This window comes from Penaeus chinensis, chromosome 33 (assembly GCF_019202785.1).
Source record: "Penaeus chinensis breed Huanghai No. 1 chromosome 33, ASM1920278v2, whole genome shotgun sequence".
NCBI classification, from domain to species: Eukaryota; Metazoa; Arthropoda; class Malacostraca; order Decapoda; family Penaeidae; genus Penaeus; species Penaeus chinensis.
In genome coordinates, this window is record NC_061851.1 from 5,306,452 (window position 1) to 5,332,735 (window position 26,284).

General features: G+C 47.1%; 1 protein-coding gene across 5 annotated transcripts in view; it reads right to left on the minus strand.

Moving 5' to 3' along the window:
• LOC125042970 (uncharacterized protein DDB_G0271670-like) overlaps positions 1-26,284 on the minus strand; it is a 214,471-nt gene that overhangs the window by 32,028 nt on the left and 156,159 nt on the right. For 3 of the 5 annotated variants that reach the window (XM_047638828.1, XM_047638826.1, XM_047638825.1), the window contains exon 1: positions 25,947-26,284. This exon is cut by the window's right edge and continues 415 nt beyond it. The exons of the other annotated variants lie outside the window; for them this stretch is intronic. In XM_047638828.1, coding sequence (XP_047494784.1) covers positions 25,947-26,117 — 171 coding nt within the window. In that variant the 5' untranslated portion in view covers positions 26,118-26,284. The remainder of the gene's footprint in view (positions 1-25,946) is intronic. 5 annotated transcript variants of the gene reach the window in all.

The window sequence follows — 26,284 nt, forward strand, 5'->3', positions numbered from 1 at the left end:
TGCATTGACCTTGTATAGTTCCTTATATTTGGAAACTTGGAGGAACTGGAGCGTCTGCTCTGATCAAGCCAACCGTCCTAGATTGATTCTGTCTGTCTGTCTGTCTGTCTGTCTGTCTGTCTGTCTGTCTGTCTGTCTGTCTGTCTGTCTGTCTGTCTGTCTATCTGTCTGTCTGTCTGTCTGTCTGTCTGTCTGTCTTGTCTGTCTGCCCCGCTCTCTCTTTCCCTTTCTCTTTCTCTCATGGAAAATCCGAAAAGTCTTAAACAACAACAAAAAAATGAGGTCATGTTTACAACTATTCCCGCCTCTTTTAACAACTGCATATAAACTACCTCCTTGTTACGCTGTTGTTTCATTGTAAAACCTGCACGTGGCTCACCCTTCACCCCCTCCCCCCCTACCCTAAACCCCATCAGCCTCACCCCTGCACCTCTGACCACTAAAGGGGGAGGGGGGGGCGTAATAACCACGCAATAACTAATTAAGTTAATCAAGAGGGCGATGGGACGCTGGGGGAGGGGGACGGGAAGGGGAAGGGGGAGAGGGGGAAGGGAATCCAGATATTGATTATTCCCGTACACAAAAGCGGGTTTGGGACGAGTCAAGAGTAAAATGAATGCGTGTAAAAAAGCCTTGCATTTATATACGCGTATAAAAAAAAAGGGAGAAAGAGAGAGAGGAAAAAGAGGTACCTGACCCTGGCCTCTGACTCACTTCTATGCAATTTATGGCAAATCGACTCTCTCGGGGATTGTAATTAAATACAGATAAAAACATATGATACACAGTGGGGAACTAAGGGGAATTTCCGACATGAAAGAATCATATACCGTCTCTCTCTCTCTCTCTCTCTCTCTCTCTCTCTCTCTCTCTCTCTCTCTCTCTCTCTCTCTCTCTCTCTCTCTCTCTCTCTCTCTCTCTTGTTTCCACTTATACAAACGCACACACACGCAAGCACGCACGCACGCACAAGCAAGCACGCACACGCGCGGGCGCACACACAGACACAGACACAGACACACACACACACACGCGTCCCTGAGACAAGAAAATTAATGAAAGGACTAGAGAAAGCAAACGAGAGAGAGAATGAATGAACGAGTGGCAGTCTCTCATTCAATACATGACGTGACTTCCCCCTTCCCTTCCCCTCACATCATTTCGTGTCAGCCTTCCCCATCTCTCATTATCACTTAGTGGCCTGTCCTCTCTGGCACGAAGACAACAACAGCTGCTCCCATGAGGGCTATCACGTGTGCGCTGATCGTTGCCTGCGATAATGGGGGTCATGGGGAGGGGGGGGGGGGAGAGGGAGGGGGGAGGTGATTCGACTGAGGGGAAAAGAGAGTTCATTAGACTGAATGTCCGGCAAACTGATCCTGTGGGGAGATGTGCGAGAGTCGGTGGTGGGGCCTGAGAGGATGATTATCGCAGTCAGTAAATGGAAAAAAGTAATGTAACGGAAAGAGCCATTGAGATTTGTGGTGGCTACGGAAAGGGAGAAAAGGAAGGGAAAGACAAAAGGGGGTTAGGAAACAAAGAGGAAAGGAGAGGACTATAATCAAGTGAAAATAACGCTCCTCGTGATAAGGACATCTTCGGCTGCCAATAAATCATTGTCGTACATAAAACAGGACAAAGACTTTAAAAAAAAGAGCTCGTGTGAATTGGCTTCCGTAATCATGGGAGCAAAAAGACGAAACAAAAACAAAAGTGTCACCTTGTAAAATATTATCGCCGGAAGAGCTAGACTTCCGTCACCGCCTTCGTAATCTCCCTTCTTGAGTGTGATAGATTTCACTCGCAAAGAAGACCAGACAAAGAAGGAGAAGAGTTTAATACTAGCCAACGACAAATATACATATATATATATATATAAATGCTTTAAAAAAATAGCTTACAAGGCAATGTACACAAACGGTAAATGAATGACTTGCAAAGAGAACAAGCCATAAAGAACACCTATTGCAACGCGTGGGAAGTCGAAACACACTCTACCAGTACACTTCCTTTCACCTGTCCACAAAAGACGTTCGTACGACTGACTTGCTCGGAATAAAACATTAGGCCATTCGTGATTCGGCGACACAGCCAGAACAAATGTAAGAAAAGGTTACATAACAGCTTCTTGCGTACTTTCGACATTTTACCATTTGTTAGTTCCCTCACTTAAGGTTTGGTAGAAACTCAAGACATTACTATAGCCAAAAAAAATCACAAATCACACGAGGAAAAAAATAAAATATACAATATTTCAGACGAAACACGTGCTCGTAAAGAAAGGCCTATCGATCCCCAACGCTCCAGCAGTCAGCCACGAGATACAGACAATTGTCACCAGGTAACCATAACGAGGAAACAAGCCAGGTGTTTGCCTCGGCTGCTTTGTAACGGACGCCCATTGGGAACTCGTAAAGAAACACCTTTGCCTTTGGGAGAAATCAATCAGTGAGGTAGATGGATTTTGTTTTAAAATTGTATAAAATATAATTCAACATCTGCTCATATAAAAAAATAATGTAACCACCAAAACAAACCCCATCAAAAATAAATTCCGATCATATCTATCCTAAAAAAGTTACGCCCAGCATATACCTCCACAAAAAAAAGAAAAAAAATCAATTCAGTCCGTGGCAGATAGGACATCCTTACTGACATCCTACCCACAAACAACTCCAGCCGATACACAAAACCGAGTGCCGGAAACCCAATCCGCAAGGAACTGCAGCGCCATAGAAACCGGGCCTCACCGTAAGGCTATTTACATATCAATTTGCAGTGGGCGCTAGGCTAAGATTTACAGTGTCGGAGGAATGTTGGCGTGGGGGGTGAGGAATGGCAGGGGGGCAGCGGTTATATGGAGGGGGGGAAGGGGGACGGATTCGTTCAATGAAAGGGTGAGGGTTACGGGGAAGGGCAAGAGGGGAGGCAAAGGGGGAAAGAAAACGACACCGGTAGTTAGAGCAGCAGGAAGCAAAGACGGTAGTTAGGGTAATATTAGAGAGAAAATATTAGTTAGGGAAGCATGGAGGGAAAATGGTAGTTAAGGAAGCATAGAGGGGCAAATGGTACTTAGGGCAGCAAGGAAAAAAAATGGCAGTTAGGGCAGCAAGGAAAAAAAAAATGGAAGTTAGGGCAGCAAGGAAAATAAACGGCAGTTAGGGCAGCATTGACGGAAAATGGTAGTTAGGACAGCATGGACGGGAAAGCAGTAGTTAGGGAAACAACGGATGGAAAACGTTTACTAGGGTAACATAAGTGGAGTTGTTCGGAGGAAGGTCCCGGCGCCAACCGAGAAGGGAAAGTGGTACAGATAAAAGAAGGGAAAGCTCTTGACGAGGGAGCGTGATGGCCAGGAGCGATCGAGACACTTAGAGAGAGGGAACTCGGAAGTGACGCCGCGAAGTGCAAGTCCAATGGGCAAAGGCGTGCTTAACAGGTTAGCGAAGACACGGAGATGAAGACAATGGGACTGCAGGGTTAAACGGAATCGGGATGGGGAGGGGGGGGGGGGTAGAGGAAGGGGTAGAGGGGGGGGGGCTAGATGAGGAAACCCGACTTGAACCAGAGCAGTATCGGGGTTAATGTTTCCTAACTGTGGGTTATGAGCAAAGTAAGTCATGCAAGTGGACCATGCGCCCGCGTCTGCTTTTTTCCTCGCCTCTCATTCTCTAATATTATAACTGTAAATTGCTACTAATCTCTGGACATTTATTTCTACCAAGAATTCGGGAAGGTAAAATATACACTTGTGCTTGAGAAATATTCATTTTTCGATTAGCATATAATACATATGCATTAAGCACTCGTGGAAATGTTTTTTGCTTTGTAGAATGTCTTAGGCGACCAAAAAGTGCAAAAAAACATTGCTATTGTGATCACTATCTTCATTCACACGTTGATGAGGCTGAGGCTAATGATGATGATGATGATGATAACAACAACACCAACAATAAGCTAATAATGATGAATTACTATCATTATTATTATCATGATTATTATCACAATTACTATTATCATAATTATTATCATAATTATTATCATAATTACTATTATCATAATTATAATTATCATAATTATTATCATAATTATTATCATCATAATTATCATAATTATTATCATAATTACTATTATAATTATTATTATCATAATCATTATTAACATCATTATTAACATTACTATTAGTATTACTATTGCTACAATCATTATTACTATTATTTCCTTAATCCTCTATTCATCTTCATAACTGCTATAGCTATTGCCATGCTATTGTTACCACCTTCCCCCCGCCGCCGACGCTACCCGCGGGTAAGGTCAAGGCAGACGTGGCCGGCGTCAGGCGCAGGCAAACCCCTCCCGACGCGGAGGTGGCTGAGGAGCGGTGCCGAGCCTCGCATACCTTGGCCCACCGCCGCGAACCCGCTAACCGTGGCTATACAAAAACTCTGGCGTTGCTAAGTGCATCGACCCAGGAAACGGCATTGCATGAGATACGTAGACCTTATTTGGCGCAGTGGGAATCTCCGGGACTGGTCTCGCACGTCCAGGAAAATCAGGCAGATGAGAGGGAGAGCAAGAGAAAAAGGGACAGTGGGATATGATAAGGTGGGGAGGGAGGGAGGGAGGGAGGGAGAGAGAGAGAGAGAGAGAGAGAGAGAGAGAGAGAGAGAGAGAGAGAGAGAGAGAGAGAGAGAGAGAGAGAGAGAGAGAGAGAGAGAGAGAGAGAGAGGGGGGAAGAGAGAGAGAGAGAGAGAAAATGAATTAGGGTTGTGCAACGACGTCCTGGCTTCGACCAAAATTATCTGAAATGAATCTCAGTTTGGAAGGGGGGAACTACAAGAACCGGTGATTAGGCTAGCGACCATCGTATATCTTTCCCGGGCATCCCTAATTCTCGCGGCCGCCACTTACGGGCTATTGAGTCAGTCCATCATTTTCATGCTTTTGGGGAATGCGGGTGTTGTGTGAATACCTTTCGTCGGGAGGAAGGGAGGCGGGGGTAGGGGGGTAGGAGAAAGGGGGGGGGGAAGGGAAAGAGGACTGGTAAGGGAGGGGGGGAAATGCGGAGGAGGGGAAGAAAGGACAAGGGAAAGAGGGAAAGTACGGGAGGAGGAAGAACTGTTATGAGGACAGAAGCAGAGGAAGAATGTCTGAATGGCACAGGAAAGGGAGGACTCGGCGACGGGAAATGAAAGACTGGAGGGAGGGAGGGAGGGGGGAGGGGGGTCATGCGATGATTGAGTGTGCGGGGAGATAAGGCAAACGTGGGGGAGAATGGAGAAACCCGGAATATGTTACTCAATCTGAAGCAAAGGAAGATGCCAACCAAAAACACCCAAAAATTAAAAGAAAAAAAGAAAAAGAAAAGAAAAAGAAAAGAGAGGAAAAGAAAGAAAGAAAGAAAAAAAAGCGAGATGTATAAAATCATCATTTCGTTTTGAATCAATGGCATGAAAATCAAGACTTCGGATTCTTTAAAGTAAAAAACAAAAACTATAAATAAAACGGATTTTCAGCAGTAGCAAGAACACAATGAAAATGGAAGGCTACGTAGGGGCGAGAGTGCTGAGAGCGTTTATAATAAGGAAACCGCAATAATTGGACCTGGAGGAAGCTGGCCGCCCTAACAGGATTAACAGGGGATGTTTGCCGGTGTCTACAGACCATACTGGAGTTGCGTGTCCATCATAGGGGTATAAGGTTTCGTTTACTTTGTACAGCTTCGTGGAAGTGAGAGATTCTGCTCTGGCTTCTCCTACGATCCGGAATTTCGGATAATTTGGAAAAAAAAGGTTTTGTTAGAAAAAAAAGGTATTTCGCGAATAACCAGTCAATCACAAACACTTTAGAGAAAGTATGGGTTATTTCTGACACCAGTATTTATTCCCTGACGCCTGGGACCGCGCAAGGCGTTTTCACCATCCTCCAAAATCCCTTTTTCTGTTGGTCTTTGTCTTTCAGGATTATCCGAGCAAATATTGATCTAAATCCAGATGGGTGGAACGAATGGGAAGGAGTAACAAGGTCCCCATTCGAAAATAAATAAACGAATAAATAAACAGTCAAATAAATATATATCTATTCACACACACACACACACACACACACACACACACACACACACACACACACACACACACACACACACACACACACACACACACACACACACACACACAATGAAGAAGCAAACTGAGATGGATAAATATATAGAGATACTGAGAGATAGGTACACGGCAGTTTGACAGACAGATATATAAAGAGAGATGGATAGGTAGACGGATGGACGAATGGACGGACGGATAGATACAGAGAAAGTAGAGCCCAATTATTGATATCTCGCCCCGCCAGGACTGTCATATGAAACCCCGGATGTAACATTCACGCCAAATATTAAGCCTTTGTCCCCCGAGCTTTGTCTTCCGCAGCTGGTGATGCTTGAGCCGCGATCTCAGCTGAGCGTGAGACTCTACCGCATCCCCCACACGGTATAAATTTGCACCTCGAGAGCAGAAGTACTCGTTGATCGAGATGCTGACTGAAAGGACGGATACCAGCTGCAGACGTGAGCCAGCTGCACAAGCCAATTACCCATAGACACCACTTTGCACATGACACCCTCCTCATTCCGGAGATCAGCCACCTGCAGCAGAAGACGAATGACAAGAGCCATAAATAGCAATCAACTGCAGGTAAAGACCACCTCCGACCGAACGGACATACAGACAGACAGACCGAGACCTCTGACAGTCTGGCTCGTCAGCGCTTCTCGAGGCACGCAAAATTATCCGCAGATAAGGTCGAATATCCGATATCAAGTCTTGGGATTAAGAGAGATACGAGCTGACAGATTTATATCTTTCGGCGGAGACCTGGACTATGGCATCTGGGGGTGTTTACTCGATGGGGATCTATTTGAAGTGATAATCCTCTCTAAGAAGAGCGTGATACAATGGCGTATTTATTTACTTCCCTGCTACCGGACTCCTAGGATTAGGAAACACTACACGCAGCAGAAATGTGTCCTTTAACTATTTCATTTATGGCCTCCTCTTTACAAGCTTCTTCAAGTTACGCTTTTCCGATAAATTATAAATCTTAATCGTATTGTGATCGGTTCATACAAAAGGAATCGTTCTAATGCAGCCGTTGCTCCTCTTTACACCGTGAAATGAAATGAAAAATAAATAAACCAATAAAACATTCCCAGGAAAAAAAACGTCGTGAAAACAAGATCCTCGTGTTTATACTACAAACTATCAACACTCCTACCTAACTGCTCGAGCCTCGAAAACGCCGCGTTTGTTTTGAGAACAGATCGGCCACATCCTGTTGGTAGTCTGGGAAGAGGATCTCTCTGTAATTAGTGTAAATATGCCAATGGCGCCAGGGATTGGTAAAGGGCTGGAGGAGGGAGGGCGAGGGTGAGCACGCAAGCCTCGCCCTACAGGACCTTGGCTAATGAAGTATGACCGTAATTTGGAGGTCGAGTTAAAGTTATGGACGAAAAACTTCGGGCTGGTGGACAGGACGAGCTGATGCTGCGATTTGCCGAGTCTCGACTGAGCCCGAGATCGTGAGCGTCCTGCGAGGGATTTGAGGGCATTAAACAACCAGGGAGTTTCTCGATCTACCGATACTCAAAAGACCAATATTTTACTTTAAATGTGTTTCTCACGTATTCTCTGATTGACGCTGATACCTATTTCACTGGAACTGCCTCTTTGCAGCATCTTACGAACGGCAAAAATAGAGAAGAAGCAGGGTGGTGTTCCGAGAAGACCCAAGACCGTTCTCGCCTGAGCCCGGAGCTTATGGGAAACATGAGCTGCTGCCGACTCTCATTAGCTCGAGAGTGACGCTCACAAACATGGCCAGCGTGCCGTTTATTTTATCCCTCCAGAGTCCTGGGAACCACACGCATCGGTTACACCAAGTACTTTGTCACGTACGAAGAATGTGCTAAAGATATCTGAGCCAAATGCTTTTTTGACCGAAGCACGTGGTTGCTCCGGTTCGCATATGACCTACATACGGGGAAGAAAAAACGCGGGTTGGCAAAATAGCAGCAGGAGATGACGCACGTAGCTATCTCTTCTATTCGCGTTATCTCTCAGCTGGCTTGATGGTGTTCTAGATTCTATGGCGAAGAATCATAAATGCGCCCCTACAAATGAACGTCGGCCCCGTAAAATTCTTACATGCACATAAAAGTCACACAGAACGATATCATTAAAAGGAACTTCGTCTGACCAATCCCAGCGCTCGCTCACACCTGAATACCTGGCGATCTAATTGAAACACATCCCCTACAGAATGGCATTAACCGCCACGAACATAATCACTCGCCCCATATGTTATTACAGTCTATGAGGCTGAGAAGGGCTCTCGAGCATGGCGCTATTGTGGTGAAATGACCCGCCTCGAGCGACCACACAAGATGGTCAACGGTATGACCTTGGATTCTAGTGCCAAGTGCCATTCCAGGGTATTGAGTCCAAGGCCCAGACGACACGAAAAGGCTCTCAAAGCAAGCTCATCTATTTTACAACATTCTTGTAGTGGACGGTAACACGTGCAGCTGGTTTCGAGGTGAGGATGTCACCTTGCAGATAACATCTCCTGGATGGATTAACTTAGAATTCCGAGATGGGCTTTTTCGTTACAATCCTTAAATACACATTCCTCGCTAAGAAACAAAAATATCAAAGATAGCTAGCAGTTTGTACTTAGGGCAACTTAAAACTATATACACAACACAGGCTCTGCGTTCAGTAGAAGAAATATGTCGAACGAGTGTGATGAATCAAACAAGAAATACCAGGCATGGATAACACGCAATAAAAGGGTAAATCCAGCTGGCAATATCCTCGGTGTACCAGCGCTCGGGGAACAAATGCGATCCGCCCGATGCGATTAGGTTTTGACACTAATTAACCAAACAGAAAGGTATCCCCTTGTGCTCGCGGGCCAATCCATTAAGCCCAGAGACTAAGCAGTGCGCTGAGGATTCCCCCCACGTCCTAATCAGACCTGATCAATCCAATCATTCCTGTCTCTGGCTGGATACAGAGGCGAGCCTGATTAAAGGCACACGTGTGACCTGCGTTGCCAGGAGCCTAGGAGCTGAGGGGGGGGGGGGGGGGGGCAACGAGGAGAGAAAGAGAAGAAACCTGTTATTACCACCCATCGCCTACACCGTGCTACGAGCGCACTCATTTCGGTACCGCTCGTCCATGTGTGTCCGTGTGACCCGCAGCATCCAGGTGATCTCCCTCGAGCTATGACTCTCGTAAAGGAAGGTTTTGCCGACGCTTTTAAAAATTGGGTGCTGGCGCTGTGTGTGTGTGTGTGTGTGTGTGTGTGTGTGTGTGTGTGTGTGTGTGTGTGTGTGTGTGTGTGTGTGTGTAGGGAGGGAGGGAGGAAGGGAGGGAAGGAGGGAAGGGGAGGGCGAGAGGGAGGGAAAGGGAGAGAATGAGAGAGAGAGAGAGAGAGAGAGAGAGAGAGAGAGAGAGAGAGAGAGAGAGAGAGAGAGAGAGAGAGAGAGAGAGAGAGAGAGAGAGAAAGCGTTACCCCGGACGTTTATTTAATATCCAAATGCATAGTATCGAGAGGAAAATAACGGCGTAAGTGTAGGGAAATTTCTAAGTCGTTTCTCTTAATTGTTCTTAATTGTTCTTCACTTTCGCCACCTCTCCCACAACACGACTTCGCACTTCACACTCTCCCTTCAGTTCCCATAACTTTCACAACATATAAACCTTCCTCTTCCGCTCTGACTAACTTCCTCATTTCGTTTCATCCCCTCCCCCTCGGTATCTCCCCCTCCCCTCCCCTTCCTCCTCTCCCTCTGAAGCCCACAATAGAGAAGAGAATGCGTGTCGGGAACCTTTGCTCCGCTGCTCTTAATCCCAGTTAATCCCGGGATAGTAGGATAGAGGGATAGAGGGGATCGAGGGGGCGCGCGCTGTAATCTCCCTCCTCTGTAATCTCCCTCTCCTGTAATCTCCCTCTTCGCTAATCATGCCGCCATGACATCGGCAGGAGGGTGATGAGGGGGGAGGGGGGAGGGGGGAGGGGGAGGTGCGGCCGGCCATGCTCTGTTTTATCGTGAGGAGGCGACGGCACTGTCCCTCTCTCGGGCCCTGTTGTTCGTCCCAGGGGCCACGAAGACAGCTAAATCCCCGGACACTTTATGGTCTGGTTTATGGTGCCAGTAAGAAATCCCCGGTTATTTGTGCCTGCATGTTCTGCGGCTGTTCTATTGTGAGAAGAAGGAGAAAGAGGGAGAGAGAGGGCGAGAGGGGAAGGGGAGGGAATATGAGAGAGAGAGAGAGAGAGAGAGAGAGAGAGAGAGAGAGAGAGAGAGAGAGAGAGAGAGAGAGAGAGAGAGAGAGAGAGAGAGAGAGAGACTGAGACTGAGAGAGAGACAGAGAATGAGAGAGAGAGAGAGAGAGAGAGAGAGAGAGAGAGAGAGAGAGAGAGAGAGAGAGAGAGAGAGAGAGAGAGAGAGAGAGAGAGAGAGAGAGAGACTGAGACTGAGAGAGAGACAGAGAATGAGAGAATGAGAGAGAGAGAGAGAGAGAGAGAGAGAGAGAGAGAGAGAGAGAGAGAGAGAGAGAGAGAGAGAGAGAGAGAGAGAGAGAGAGAGAGAGACAGAGAGAGACAGAGAATGAGAGAGAGAGCACCTCATTTCTGTGATGCCATATCTAAGCCCTTTTCTAATCAATTGGAAAATTTAACTCTTACAATTCGAAATGCAGTAAGCTACGTGACTGAAAGACGAATTATCAGAAAACTAAGCTTACAACTGGAGATGAAAAAGCCTCCTTCAGAAGCGTATTCCAAGCCTCAGGCCCTCGCAGCATTCCTCACAAATGCCGCCACTTCAACTACCAACTCTCCGCTATTTACAAACACGCTGCTGCGGGCAAAAGGCTATAAAACAGAAACAAAAGAAAGTGTAAACACCACCTCCTGCCAGCGTGACAACCTTCCTCCTTACCACACGAGCGCCGCCTACCCCCTCCCCCTCCCCTGCCACCATCACCCTCCCTTCCATAGGCTATACCCTGACCCACCTCTGGCTTCCTCCGAACATCTCTCTACCAGCACTACCGTCCCTCCTTCCACTTTATTTTTTTTATATTCCTCTTGTTCTTCTTCTTCACTCGACCACACATCCCCTCCCCCTACCCCCTACCCCCGGCCGCTGTAACATGTTAAGAGGATGTCATAAATGCTTGTGGATCTGGTCATCAGACAGCGTGCCGCCCCTTCCTAGGAAGCGACCCGGGGAAGACATAAAATCGATGTTTTCAGCTTCGTTTTTTTTTTTTTTTTTTTTCAATAGCTATATCTTCTTTCTTTTCTTTTCTATCTGCTTTTTCCTTCAATTCAAAACGAGATGTCCGTGGCATTCGCTCCAGCTATGTTTGCGCCTAAACAGCAGAGTGCAATACTGATGCGAATGGGCTTGTCTTCTGCATACTAACTACGACGCTTTTTTTTCTTCTTCTCCCTCTCCGGCTCCCACACGCAAAAAAGAGAAGAAAACAACTGCAAAACAGAACGACCGTTACGAGGAATTTGTCAGTTCTGGCATCCTCGTCCAGTTAGCATGCTGAGGTCCTGACCATAATGCCCCGGCCTGTCATATTAAGCTGAGTAAGGAAGCCAGAAATTCAAAAATGTAAAACATGTGGTTTGGCGCTCGCTGGGGCCATCGTAACACTCGCTCATAAACACCTTTACAACTGGCTGCAAGAATTTATAGAAAACGAGTTCGTGATGACCGCCGCAAAATGAGTGAAAATCTTCCTAATCCCAATCCTCTCAGCGATGTCATGATGAGCAACAAATCTTCCGCGCGGCGTCTAACGGTCAGCGCTAACACCCGCGAATCCGATTAGAAGTGGCAAGTGGAGGGCGCAGGCGAGGCGGGATGCGCATATATGACCTCGGAGATGCAGACACTGATTCACTTAAGCGCTGCTATAAGAAGAAAAGATCTTAATCTGATTCCAGGCTCCCCGCCGAGCGCTCATTTCTTAATCACTCTCCTCCTCCTCGCTGGAGATGATGATCAAGAAGGTGTGACAAGTGCATTTATTTTTTTTTAGATATAAATAAGCTTGAGCTACATTTAATAGATTGCATGATCTTATACTTTATACTTTGGACACGAATCTATACCTTCTAATAATTAATAATATAACACACAGCTACAAAAAAAAAAAAAAAAAAAAAAAAAACGATGATTCTAGTATGAATGCAAAACAAACAAACATAGACACACCCGCCTCAAATCCAGCGAAGCTCGGTGACCTGTCTTCACCTTTCCTTCCCGTAACCCAATAACATTTTACCCACTTCCTGTTTCTTCCCTTCTACATCTTTATTTCTCCGCTCTTCTCCCCCCCCCCCCCCCACTTCCCTCTCCCTCTCCCTCTCCATTCAAACGTCTCTCTCTCGTCTCTCACAATTGAGGTCGTTGTTGGAGCTGTCAAGTCTCGCTTTTGGCCCAAGTTATGATATTTGTGATTTGACATGGGGGTTTAAGGACGTAATTTTGTTGCATACAGTTGTTGTTTGTTCTTTTCTGTCTTTCTCGCTCATCATCATTATTTTTCTCTTTATTATCAATATCTTTCTTTCCCCCCGCCCCTCTCTCGCCTTCTTCCTTTTTCTCCCTCTCTCGTCGTCTCCCTTCTCCTTCTCTCGCCCTCTTCCTTCCTCTCCCTCTCTCGCCCTCTCCCTCTTTCTCCCCCTCGTTCGCCCTCTCCCTCTCCCTCGCATCCTCCCTTCCCCTCCCTCCCTCTCCCTCTCCTTACCCACCCCACTGCAAGCACGTCAGCAGAACAAGGACCCTCTGCACACGCCGTGGCTGTCTTCCCCGCCGCGGCCCTCCTCGCATCGCCACGCACGTCTCTCCCACGCCCGCCCCGAGGTCCTCCAGCCAGCGCCCTCCCTCGCCCTCGCCCTCGTCGCTCACTCGCTTTCTTTCCCACTCTCTCCACCCCTTCCATTCTCCCAATGATTTATTTCCCGGTGCGCTTATTCACTCTCACTTTCCTTTTCTCCTCTGTTTTTTTTTTTCTTTCTTTCTTTCTTAGAACTCCTCTCTCATCGCGTGTGTTGCCTCTCTCCCTCCCTCGTGTCCCATCTCCATCACCGCCACAACCATCTTCCTCCATCATTTCCCCCCCCCCCCCCTCTCCGGCGAACCAACAGCAACCTTCATGGCCATGCGGGCGGGGAGGCTGGAAAGGAGAGATGACCGCTGCGCTAACAGCTCTAGTTATGATCTAAATTACCAGCAATTAGCCTGACTGCAATTATCTACATCCTAGTCAGTCCGTCTGTTGAGTACAAGTCTCAAACCATCACTTCAAGCCACATGACATGGGTTGCCCCTTACTCCTTGCCCCTTGCCCCTTACCCCTCTCCCTTGTTCTCTGGTTACCGCGCCCCTTCGTAGCTATATCATTAAGCTGATAATATTCTTTCTAAACTTCATCATTTGGTCATACGTCAGTTTCTTTTGTCGAGACGACGCTTTTCATCTCACTTCTGTTTATAAAAGGTTAGCCTATATTCAAAACCGAACCGGTGAAGCTCTTCACTACTCAAAATCATTCTTTAAGTACCGATCTTTTTTTTTCAAAAGACATTTTAAATACACAGCATAAGCCACAGACGTTGACGATGGAGCGAAACCGTCATTCTCTGAAGGTAAATGTTCGTTACCAGTTAAAAACACGCACACACACAGCGTGTGTGTGTGTGTGTGTGTGTGTGTGTGTGTGTGTGTGTGTGTGTGTGTGTGTGTGTGTGTGTGTGTGTGTGTGTGTGTGTGTGTGAGCAGGGTAGGGGACAAGGGGTGGGTGAGGAGAGGAGAGCTCGTACATACCGCCCGTCCGTGGGAGAAAACAAGTTTTATGATGATATACATTTATTGACGCCTCTTCGGGCGGGTCATAGAGCCTTGGTACTGTAATGGTTGGATTCCCTAATGAACCCGGCAATGGATTCTAACAGCGCATCAACCATCCCTCAGGCAGCAGAGTGTATGCAAATACGAAGAACGTGAAAAAAGGGTAAATATCAGTCCATTCCCTTGCAACATCCGTCAACACATTTATCCCTTCACTCGATTCCCTCTCTCAAAATTATGTTGCAAGGGCGGTCGTCCCTGCAAGCATTGCAAACAAAGGCATTATCCGTGTTTGTACACAGCTCACGGCCAACCGCTAATGAATTATAGTTTCCTCCATGCCAACTGCATCATGCATTCTCCTCCAAGATCAGAGATTCATTCTAATGCTCGAGGGCGTGTAAACATGGTGAGAACTGCGGTATTATCGGTAATGTGAAAGATAAGTGACAGGCCAGGAGAGTGGGAGGCTGCACGTCTTCCTGCTTCGAATGTAACGGCTTCTCAACCCCTATTTGTAGAGAGGTGGGTCCCATCTTTTGTCTCTCTGTGCGTGATGGGTCGACTGGTGCATATTCAGAGATGGATAGGTGTAAATACACAGACCGCAACCGAATATCCTAGATAGATAGATAGACGGATAGACATACTGATATCGGGCATATGATCAAACTCGCGTACGTTCGGGATGAAATCGTCTCGGTAAATTCTATTCTGAATTTGCCTTATTAGCACAACGTCCCGATGCAGTTCATTTGGATTCCATCTGATATCCGCGGTTACCGTTAGGGGGAATATCTAAATAACAATCAAAGCAAACAGAGAAAGACACGCTATGCAAATAAATCAGATTAAATGTAAATACATAAATCCAGACGCCAGTGTAGTGCTGCCCAAGGGGTTAGCAACCCTGCGGCTTCAGCTCCCACAACAGGATCACATCCGGCGCTGCTGCACAGGAGGGGGTGCTCTCCCCTTCCACCAACCATCTGCACGTCAATTCTGAGAGGGAGAGAGAGAGGGAGAGGGGGAGAGGGAGAGGGAGAGGGAGAGGGAGAGGGAGATGGAGAGGGGGAGGGAGAGGGAGAAGGGGAGAAGGGGAGAGAGAGAGAGAGAGAGAGAGAGAGAGAGAGAGAGAGAGAGAGAGAGAGAGAGAGAGAGAGAGAGAGAGAGAGAGAGAGAGAGAGAAAGAGAGAGAGCGAGAGAGAGAGAGATCTTGAATTCATAACGTCAACGTGTCCCGCTCGCCGGCAGTTCTCAAAGCCATTCCTCTAAATCAAATCATAAACAGCTAGACGCCAAAAGAGGAACCTCGTATTCCAATCAACATTTCAGTATTCAGATCAAACCCCCCATTTGATAGTCCCGGTTCACCTCCACGAGGGACGGTTTCCCGGGTTCGCGCGTTCGAGTCGCAGCTTCCACTCCCTGCGCAGCCCGAGTCGCGGTTCATCACCTCGCCGCTGCCGTACGAGGGCGGCCGCTGCATGCGAAACGGCGCGCCGCTCTGTCGTCTCTCGCGGTTCGCCTTCGTTATTCCATCCTGCCCCGCCGATCCGAAGTGTGATCGCGTTCAGGAATTTCCTTAATAGCTCTCGCCGACGCAGGTTTTACTAATGGCCACTTACTACCGGCATTTCCTTTGGCCCCCTCAAGTCAGGCCGTTTCAGCCGCTCGGCTCGCTCGGGGATTAAGACAAATTAGCAACTTGGAAGTATGGCGTGGGAGGAGCCTCGTTACCTCGCAGCAAATTACAAGCAATAACATAAGGCTCCAGCCAATCACCGGCGCTAACTGAGGCAGGGGCGGGGCTAGTCTCACTAACTAATTAAAAACAACAAATTCCGACGATGTTGCATACGCATCTTTTCTTGTTGGCGTATTGCAGACATGGTATTACAACTGTTATTCCGACAAAGATCAGCATTAAATTAACATATTAAGAGAGCTTTGCATTTGTCATTTTCGTCACTGGTTGGTAAATATATATTTTTTGCGTGTGTGTGCGTATGTGTGTGTTAATGTAAATGTGCACGTAGGTCTAAGCATGCATGCTTTTCCTACAATGCTGACGTGAATATAAGTATCTGCTGAAATAAAGCTACCACTGGCATCGCGGATGAGGACCACAGAGCTCTAACCTACCATTCATGCAATGCACTTTTTAAATCGAATACGTGCAAAGTTGCATATGTTTCCTGGCATGCATGCACGATAGCAGCGCAAGTAACTTTATTCGCATGCCGATATGTTTCGCACACACCTTTCCTCGTGATCATGCATTTTTGAAGTGTGGGTTGCAGTAGTGAGGGGGGGGGGGAGGACCCAATATATCAAGCAGCAAATTATGTAGCAGGCAGATGGCGCTCGGCGAGACCAGGAAGAATGCCTGGCATGAGCCCGCTGAGGCTGAGGTCAGCACCTGAGTCCTCCGCGGGCCACGGCTCCCCCTCACTCCCCCGTGGGCTCGCCGTCAGTGAAAAGGAGAGGAAGGCCCCGTCAACTGAAGCAAAGGGGCGAAGCACGGAAGGTCAGAAGAACAGAGGGAGGCTTGAGGCAAGGGAAAGGGCAAGAGCAGGGCCAGGTCAAGGGAGAGAAACCCCCAGCGGGCACCGTGGGCTGGTGTGGGTGCCAGAGAGGCTAGAACAACTCTGGATGACCCGCGCCCAACCTTGTCTGGAATGCGCGGGCTACTGACGAGTTGTGTTGTGTGCGCGTGTGCGTGTGCGTGTGAGAGCATTCCTGCGCGACACCCGCTTGTACATCCATCCAGGTACAGAATATTCACTTTATAATACCATGTACTACAAATCCCGTTCCTTGTTGAACTGTGACTGGTACAAGATACTAAAAAAAATCAAATCTCATATACTAACCCCACTATAATGTCCTGTTCCGGTTACCGAGGTCTATCAGTGCTCCAAGCAGAGCCGTGACCACCATGTTAAAACCAGCTTGCGTGCCGGACCAAGAGGAGGCTAAGCCACCAAAAGCAACATGGCCGGATTTCCTTACTCTTCCCCGACTGTGCACTCAATCTATCATCTGGCTAAGGTGTTTTACTGTTGGACTGGCAAATACGCCAACGAGATAAACATATACATACAAATGCGACCACTGACTTCGGAAAAGAGAAAACATCTACGCTTTACATGTCTGACCCGGACGAGACGCGATTAACGGCACACTGCTGAGGTTAAATATCCTCATTCGATTTCAGATTTCGGTAATCTTATCCGTCCTGAGTTATATAAATCCCAGATCATCAGAGATAAAGGAAGGAATGCTGGACGCAAGTTTATCGATGCGACGCGAAGAAAAGACGAAGCGAAACAGACAGAAGACCCGAGGGAGACGACAGCCAAGAGAAACTTTCAATGAAATAAAAGCGGGGAAAAGAAAGAATCTCGGGGAGGCTTCCCGAGCTGGCACACAAAAAAGGCTACTAAAGCACACACCTCGAGCAGAACTTGTTCGTCAGCAAGATGAGCTTAGTGTGTACCCTGGCGTACCGTTAGGCTTCTTCGGCAATTGGACAAAAGAGTACCATAGCGACCTCTTCCTTATCCTTTAGTCTTACTCATTAACCTCCAGTTACCCCCTGCTGAATGAAGGATCAACAGCACGACTTGTCCGTCCGCTACCTGCTAGATAAACACAGTGACACAGTCCTGTATCTCTGGCCTCCCTTCCCCCTGCATGGGGCAAGTGCGCGTGTGCCTTCGGTGCCACAACAATGGGAACATAAGCAAACGCATTCTGGCGACGTGGCAACTGGGATATGGATCTAGTAAGATGAGACGGCCTACCCGCGCCCAGGTTAGGGGTGGATGATGCGACGCCAGGGAACGCTGCATGTGATGGCCTGTGCGTTATTCGCCATGAACTCCCATTTTGTAATGTGCGTACATGTTATATATCTGTCTTCCCTAGAGGTCTTACGATATTGTTTGAGCATCTAAAAATATCAATACTAACGGAGCAATTATTATAAACAATATCATCATCAATAATGCACAATGACTTGACAAAACAACGTCCTGGATATCGCGGGCCCAACATTAGAGCAACCCAAATCTCATTCGTCCAATGAAAAGAAAAGAGAGAAAACAAAAAAATACATGCAACACCTAACAAACAAGTAGTTTGGGATTTAGGCGAGATAAGACATCTCGGAAAGAAATCTCAAAAAAACTCTTTCAGCCCATATGTTCCTAAGGTTCATTGTCAGGTTTTATCGCCTAGGGAAATCTCCTAAGTCGCCGAAAACAGAAAGGCGCCTTTGTCTCCCGAAATCAAATTCTGATCAACAGTCGAAATGTAAACAAATTGCGTAGTTTTTGTTTGGTGAGAAAATGCAAGACAAACAATAAGAGAGAAAGAAAAACAAATATATATATACTTCTTAGTCTTATGAAGTTTTATAACGTCAATATAACCAGAAAAATACAAGCGGAAAAATCGAGCATATATGGTGAGAGCACGAGGGCGGAGGTGTGCAGTGTACATACATCAATGTGTACAGTGTCAGTGGCTGGTGTACATACAAGCTGGATGTGCATGTCACTCCTACTTTCAAGCGGGTAACGAGACAAATGTCAATGGTGAAATATGCAATTGACTTTTTCAAAAGTCGTTCATACAAATTTTGATAAGAGATAAAATCATAGGTGGGACCATCCCTTCATCAAACATTCTAGACACATTTGTTAATGTTGAACAAGATAAATTAAAGGAATGTATACGTTTTATAAATAAGTGAATGGAACAAACCAATGAATAAATAAAGAGGAAGACGACATTATCAAATTAATATATCTATCCTTGACTCATACGCCTACACAGCGATTAAGGAAACCTACAGGAATTTACTAATGTCAAAGATATATTGGCATTTGTTAGTTCATTTGTTTTCGCATGAGTGAGTGAGTGAGTGAGTGAGTGAGTGAGTGAGTGAGTGAGTGAGTGAGTGTGTGTGTGTGTGTGTGTGTGTGTGTGTGTGTGTGTGTGTGTGTGTGTGTGTGTGTGTGTGTGCGTGCGTGCGTGCGTGCGCATGGGCTTTCATAAAGTCCGCGTGGATAAGCATTGCGTGAGTGCACATCCGTTTGCCCCCTTGTTTCCACTGTGCAGCAGAAAGGGAAAATGAGTAGGCCTGAGCGCGCCCCATTAACGCAAGCCAACCTTGGGCTCGGCGAGGGCGCCAGGGATGCTGGGGAGGAACTTTCACATCCCCGGAGCCTGCTCGCGGCCGCGCCACGGGGGGCTCCTCCACGCTGCCTGGAGAGGCTCCAGCATCGCCAAGGGAAGCGTCGCGGAAGAGGCTGCTTTGCCTCCTCTCCCAGGCTGGGAACAACAGTCTTTACAGGGCTTGCTTCTGTTTACCTTTACTACTTTCTCCTTCGCCTTCCTCTCCTTTTTATTCCATTTTCTACTCTCTCTTCGAAGCGAACTTTTACGACAAGGACTTGCAGAGGCGGGGCGCATAGAGGGTTAGTGAGGCGTTCGCAGCTCTCGTCGGGGAAGCTCTTACAAGAAGGGCGAGGGAGATGCGGCGCTCGAGGAGGAAATGGTGCTCGAGGGCGAGAGGGGAGAGGCGGGAAGAGAGTGGATGATGGAGGCACGCGGAGATAGGGATGATAAAAGGAGAGAGAGTGAAAGTAAGAATGAGTTTGTAAGGGTAAAAAGGGCCAGGGGAGATGGAGGGGGGAGTAAGAATGAGAGTGTAAGTGTGAGTGAGTGAGTGAGGCAGGGAGGGAGGGAAAGAAAGAAAGAAAGAAAGAGAGAAAGAGAGAAAGAGAGAGAGAGAGAGAGAGAGAGAGAGAGAGAGAGAGAGAGAGAGAGAGAGAGAGAGAGAGAGAGAGAGAGAGAGAATCAACATTGTGTTCTAAACCAGATGTAATTATCCTGCATGACGCCCCGTCACATTAATTGAAAATGTGTCAAATATCTCTTCTACCTTCTCTCCTACCTCCCCCCCTCCTTACCCCCCCCCTTGCCTCTTCCCCCTTTCTCGTCCACAGCGAAGATGAGTAACTACCTACATACCCTAGCCCCCTACCCCCGCCCACCCCCCACCGCCTAGTTTTCCAATCTTCGAGCGATCTCCGAAGAACAATTAGGGAGGTTCTCGCGAATCGACGGCGAGAGTCAGGTCGCCTGCGGGTGCGGCTGGTCAGTCCCCAGACATATTGTTATTGCTCTTGCTGTGAACAGTCATTCTTCTGTCTTAACAAGGCTCTCCGCAGGTGCCCTGTGTCGATGATCTCTGCCCCTTGCGCCTGACACTAGATTCTCTCTCTCATGCCCTAAGGGGTTGCTGAGGGCTGGGGATAAAATGGAGAATAAGAAAGTAACGAGGGGTTATGTTTGAAGAGGGGGGGGGGGGGGGTGAAGGGGCATGTTAAGGAAAGGTGGGAAGTGGCGAAAGAAAGGAAAGTAAGAGGGAAAGTTAAGGGAGAGGGAAAAAAATAATGGAAAAGTAGAGGGAGAGTAAGAGGACACACACACACACACACACACACACGCACGCACACACACACACACACACACACACACACACACACACACACACACACACACAGACACACACACACACACAGACAGACACACACACACACATATATACATATATATATGTACATATATATAATGTATATGTAATATATATCGGTATTTATATTATATATACATATATATAAATATATAATATATATAGTATATGTCATATATATATATATATATATATATATATATATGTATATATAGAGAGAGAGAGACATACATACATACATACATACATACATACATACATACATACATGCATGCATTCATGCATTCATGCATGCATGCATTCATACATATATACATACATACAGGAATACATACATAAAGACAGACATTCGGCATCCCATAAACCATGCCTTGAGGACCTCCCCCCCTCTTCCCTCACCCAACCCTCGTCACCTTGGCCTAGCAACCTCGAGTTTGTCTCTGTCGGCCAGATAGCGAGGGGAGAGGCCGTGGACATTTATCAGCCTTATCCAGTTACCTTTTGTTTCGTAGCGTCTAAAGTGTAGACCATTATACACCGAGTCCATAAACCACACGTAATGTCTTCCGCCTAAATAAATCAAGCTGCAGAGCTTTCGTTGATCTCTGCAACTGCAAAACGAAGAAGAATTTAACAAAAAAAAACAAAAAAAACAGAAAAGGCAATGGACAAGATAACCAAGGCAAGCGCCTAGACACATCCCCGCCCTCTGTTGCTGAACGCGGCTTTGCCTCCCCAGGTGTCCTTCTACTCCTGATTGATCAAGGTATTTGGGAGGCGAATGATGAAGTTATTGCGAAGTTGAAAAAAAAAAATTAACAGAGCCATTCAGGCAGCCTGTGCAATCGGCTGTCATCGGCTGCCACAACAAACAGCAATCATAAAGAGAATTCGACACAACCCGACCATCCTGACGAACAACAATCCTGTTCGCGTTTATTGTTAAATCGTATAATGGAACACTGATGCTTCGCTTTTAGACGAGTGAAGTTGCCATGTAAGATCTTGGCAAAAGAGAGAGGAAAAACGACTTGCAAAAACGGATTAGACGATCATCTTGGAACGACAGGAGAGTGTGGGTGTGGTGGGGGGGAAGAGGGGAGAGGGGGAGAAGCATGATGATGGAGAGATGGAGATGGAGATGGAGATGGAGATGGAGATGGAGATGGAGATGGAGATGGAGATGGAGAGGGAGAGGGAGAGGGAGAGGGAGAGAGAGGGAGGGGGGGGGGGAGAGGGAGAGAGAGAGAGAGAGAGAGAGAGAGGGAGAGAGAGAGAGAGAGAGAGAGAGAGAGAGAGAGAGAGAGAGAGAGAGAGAGAGAGAGAGAGAGAGAGAGAGAGAGAGAGAGAGAGAGAGAGAGACAGAGAAAGAAAGGGAGACAGAGAGAGAGAAAGATAGAGAGACCGACATATAGAAAATAAATAGTATAGAAAAAGAAGACACCAAAGAAAAAAACAAAAACAAAGAGAAAAAGAAAGAATGAGAAAGGAAAAAATATGGAAGCTCTACCTACAGTAATGTTTTATACGCCCCCCATAAATTGAGACTTCTTCAACCCATGAAGGGAACACCAGTCTGTCCTTGGACTGACTTAGGCCTCCCAGGATGAAGGTTGTGAAGACGCCCAATTTATATATATATATGATGCAAAAAACACTACCGTTACTAACTGTCCAGGCCGCGGGCATATTTTCTTTACGATATTTTCCACTTAGAAGTAGCTGTAAATATGGTAGAACGGTACCTGTCTTCTTCTTTTCTAACCTATTAACTAATAATAATAAATCACCAATAAAGAGAAAGAACAAGATCGTTCTCTGAGTTTAAAAGAAACCATATGATCAATGCGATAATAAAACTGAAGAACACATACGCCCTTTTATTTCTACCTGCCGAAAGTCCATGAAAACTACGAATTACCTACGATAGGCCTATCCTTAGCCAAAATAACTCTTTCAATCATCCTGTAATGCCTTGTTCTCGTGAGAAACATTAACCCCCCCCCCCCCCATTCCTCCGTCCCTCTCCCAACCCATTCCACCTTCCTCCGCCTCATTCCACCGACCTCCTTCCCCCTCCCTCCTCATTCCATTCCTCTCTCTACCCCCCCCTCCTCCTCATTCCACCAACTCTCTCCCCTTCCCTCCTTATTCCATCATCTTCTCCTTCCCTTTCCCTCATCTACCCCTGTCCCTTCCCCTCCCTCCTCCACTCTCCCATTTCCTTCCACTAACCCCCTCCCCCCTTCCTATTCCACCATCCCCTCCTCCCCTCTCCTCTTTCCTTCCACTAGCCCCCCCCCCCCCCGTCTTTTATTCCCCCACCTCTTTAGGCCTTGATCCTGTTCCTGGAGGGGCCACTCCCAGGCCTATACAGGTATGGGATTAAATGATAGGTCGAGGAATATGATTAACACCCTGTCCACAAGGTTTGGAGAGAAGGGAGGAAGGGAAGGGAAGGCATGGAAAGGGAGAAAGATGAGAGAAGGAGAGGGGCGGAGAGATTAAGGGTGGAAAGGAGCGAGGGAGAAAAGGGAAGGTATGGGGAGGGAGAGGAAGATCGAGGGAGGGAATAAGGGAAGGAAGGAAGGAGGGAGGGAAGGAGATAGACAGAATGATAGTCAGACAGAGATAGATGGAGAGAGGGAGGGGAAGGAGAGGGAGAGGGAGAGGGAGAAGAAGAGGAAGAGGGAGGGATATATGAATATATAAATAAATATATATATATATATATATATATATATATATATATATAGAGAGAGAGAGAGAGAGAGAGAGAGAGAGAAATTTAAAAAGAGGAGAGAAGCCAAAGCAGAGTAGCCGAAGACGGGAACGAAAGTGGAGCGATGATTATAGGCTCGCCCCGAGAATTCCGTTTTCAGTCCAAGCGTGAGAAGTGATAACTCTAGGCCTAGCCAATGGCCGGGCCTTTCCTTGCGTTCCGATAAAGTTATTGGCCAAAGAGCTTCATCCTGTGATGTGTACGTGATAATGGGCCAGATTTATGCCGAGGGGGCAGCGGGGAGGTTCTCTCGACCGGCAAAAGTCATAATTTTCAAGGTCGATCGAACTTGGGTGATTAAAGAAGAGATATTGAGGATTTAATGCTACTCTTCCTCAGGGAATCATAGGCTTGCGAACATATTTAAGGTGCACGTACATCAATAACCTAAGCAATACACTTTTAGTTAACATTTAATCAAACTGGTTCATCAAAAAACAGAGAGAGAGAGAGAGAGAGAGAGAGAGAGAGAGAGAGAGAGAGAGAGAGAGAGAGAGAGAGAGAGAGAGAGAGAGCGAGAGAGCGAGAGAGAGAGAGAGCGAGAGAGAGAGAGAGAGAGAGAGAGAGAGAGAGAGAGAGAGAGAGAGAGAGAGAGAGAGAGAGAGAGAGAGAGAGAGAGAGAGAGAGAAACAGAGAGAGAGGGACAAACAAACAGAGAGAAGGCAAATCATCTTGAAACATCCATTTTTTCCCTCCTTTCATCCACCTCGCTTCCTGCGCATGCCGCCGAGAAGGGAATCTATCGCGAAGGAGTTGGCCCCGAGGGTTAATCAGCACAGATCTCCAGCCACGTCCTGAACGGCCTCTCCTCCTCGCCACAAGATGCCACGATAAGTTTCATTTAGGATCGGCGGGAGACACCCAGAGCTCGAGGCCTATGGAACAATCTGAGGAACTTCGCCGCGGGTCCTCCCTCTCGCCGATGATGAATAGCCGGCGACGAGCCTGAAATCCCCTTTCGGCTGGTGGCAGATTCCGCGAATACCGAAAGGACGTTTGGAGAGAGAGAGAGAGAGAGAGAGAGAGAGAGAGAGAGAGAGAGAGAGAGAGAGAGAGAGAGAGAGAGAGAGAGAGAGAGAGAGAGAGAGAGTGTGTGTGTGTGTGTGTATAATTCAACTTACTTCCCTATCTTTAAAGTTTAGCATTCAGGCAAAAAAAAGAAAGAAAAACAAAATCCGACCTGCAATGCTGCCAAGCGCGCGTGCGAATTCGCCGTCCTAATTAGCATAGCTGCAACACCTGTCGCTAATTTCCTCGGCCATAATGACTCATTACCAGATATTCCAGATACTTGCAGCTTGACAGGCCCGAGGAAGACGGCAGAGGACGTGTGGAGGGGGGGGCGGGGCAAACCTGATTTTCAAACTTCCATACAAACGAGCATCCACCCTACTATCCCTAAGAAAAAAGTTTATTATGCCAACATTTCCTTAACGACAAATTCGCTCTCGATTGCCAATAAATAGGGGACATATACGGCTAAAAACAGGTTTGTCATCAGTTTTCTCATTCAGGTTTTATCTAACGTAATAAAACACGACTTAGGAACCTCCATTACTTTCGTTTTCCCCTCTCGGCTGCAAGAGAGAGAAGGAAATGCGGGTGAAAGGTAATGTCAGCCTGGGAAGCCGCTGGGAGGAGCTGGACGCAATGCCCAAGTGGCTGCCACGGAGAAAAGGTCATACTTGGGAACTTAATGATACGAAGTTGAAAGCGTCAGAGCCGAAGGGGGGAGGGAAAGGTCGTCAACTAATGCCTTTGACGCAATTTGTGGCAATTTTCTGAGCACTTAAAACCGCGATGTGTTATTTTCCGGGGAAGGGCGTAAGGGGGTCGTTTGTTAGTCAAGTGTAAGAGACGTGAAGAAGCAATAATGTCGAAATGAAGGGTCATCATCTATTGATCCCGACAAGAAAAAAAATAAAAAATGACGTTCGAAAAATGGATTTGAGATGCATTCGACCATTAAGAATCAAACCCATTCTCCTCCAACTGTTCAAGAAAGAGCGAATTCAGCATAAAAACTCCCGAGGGGTCTTGTCAGCAAACCCTCAACCAGAACACGTCTATCGAGAGAGTGAAGAGAGGGGGAGGGGCTGTCGAAGGGGTCGGGTAGGGTCAGCAGGGAGCCGGGGAGAGGAGGGGGTGAGAGTGCATACTCGTCATTCCACGACCGATCCCAAGGTTGATCAGAACTTTCCTGTGTAATCTCGCTCATATCGCCGTTTCTCCCGAGGTCCAAGAGGCCCGGACGGCGCGAGCCCTGCTTTCCACGCCCAAGACCCTCTGGTTATGGGATTCTCGGCGATCTGACGGCTGGAATGTTCACTCTGCTCCGTGTCTTCTTGCCTTTCCTTTCCTCCCGGGGACTACCTGACCTCGGCAGTTCAGGTGATTCTCATCTGAGGTACCCTTCCTCCTCGTATTTTCCTCATCTGGAAACGTCTTAAGTTTCCCCGATTCCCGACCATAGGGAGAACACCTGTCCTTCGTTCGCCTATGAATGAGCGCAATAAGGTCAACTTCTCTCAGCGTTTTGATAAAGCGAAGAGAGATTTATGGCACTAAATGTGAATAACGGGTTTCCAATGAAGACTACCTCAATGACATGGCGTAGCAAAGGAATGCAAGGTATTTAGCATACGATTAAGAAAAAAAAAAACTTGTTCTAAATTTACCTGTAGTTTTTGGATGTGTCCACACTGCCCACATGCGTAGGATAGGTAGTCCTGTAATGACTCTTGCAGGAGTAGTCTAGAATAGTCCTTGGTTCCGTATTCTTCCAAGAGCTTCTTGTACTTCCCGGAGAAGAGCGGGTTGAGGTTCTGCCAAGCTTTCAGGCGACCCATCTTTGGCACTCTAGTGTCAGTCACAGACGATGAAATGTCTCCGATACAAAGCGAAAATTCTGCCACGCGACTGACGTTTTCACCTCAAGAAATCATACCACATATGTTGCGTTGCACACCTTGAAACGCGCGAGGTATGTGGTATGGTGGAGGCGTGTAGCATCGAG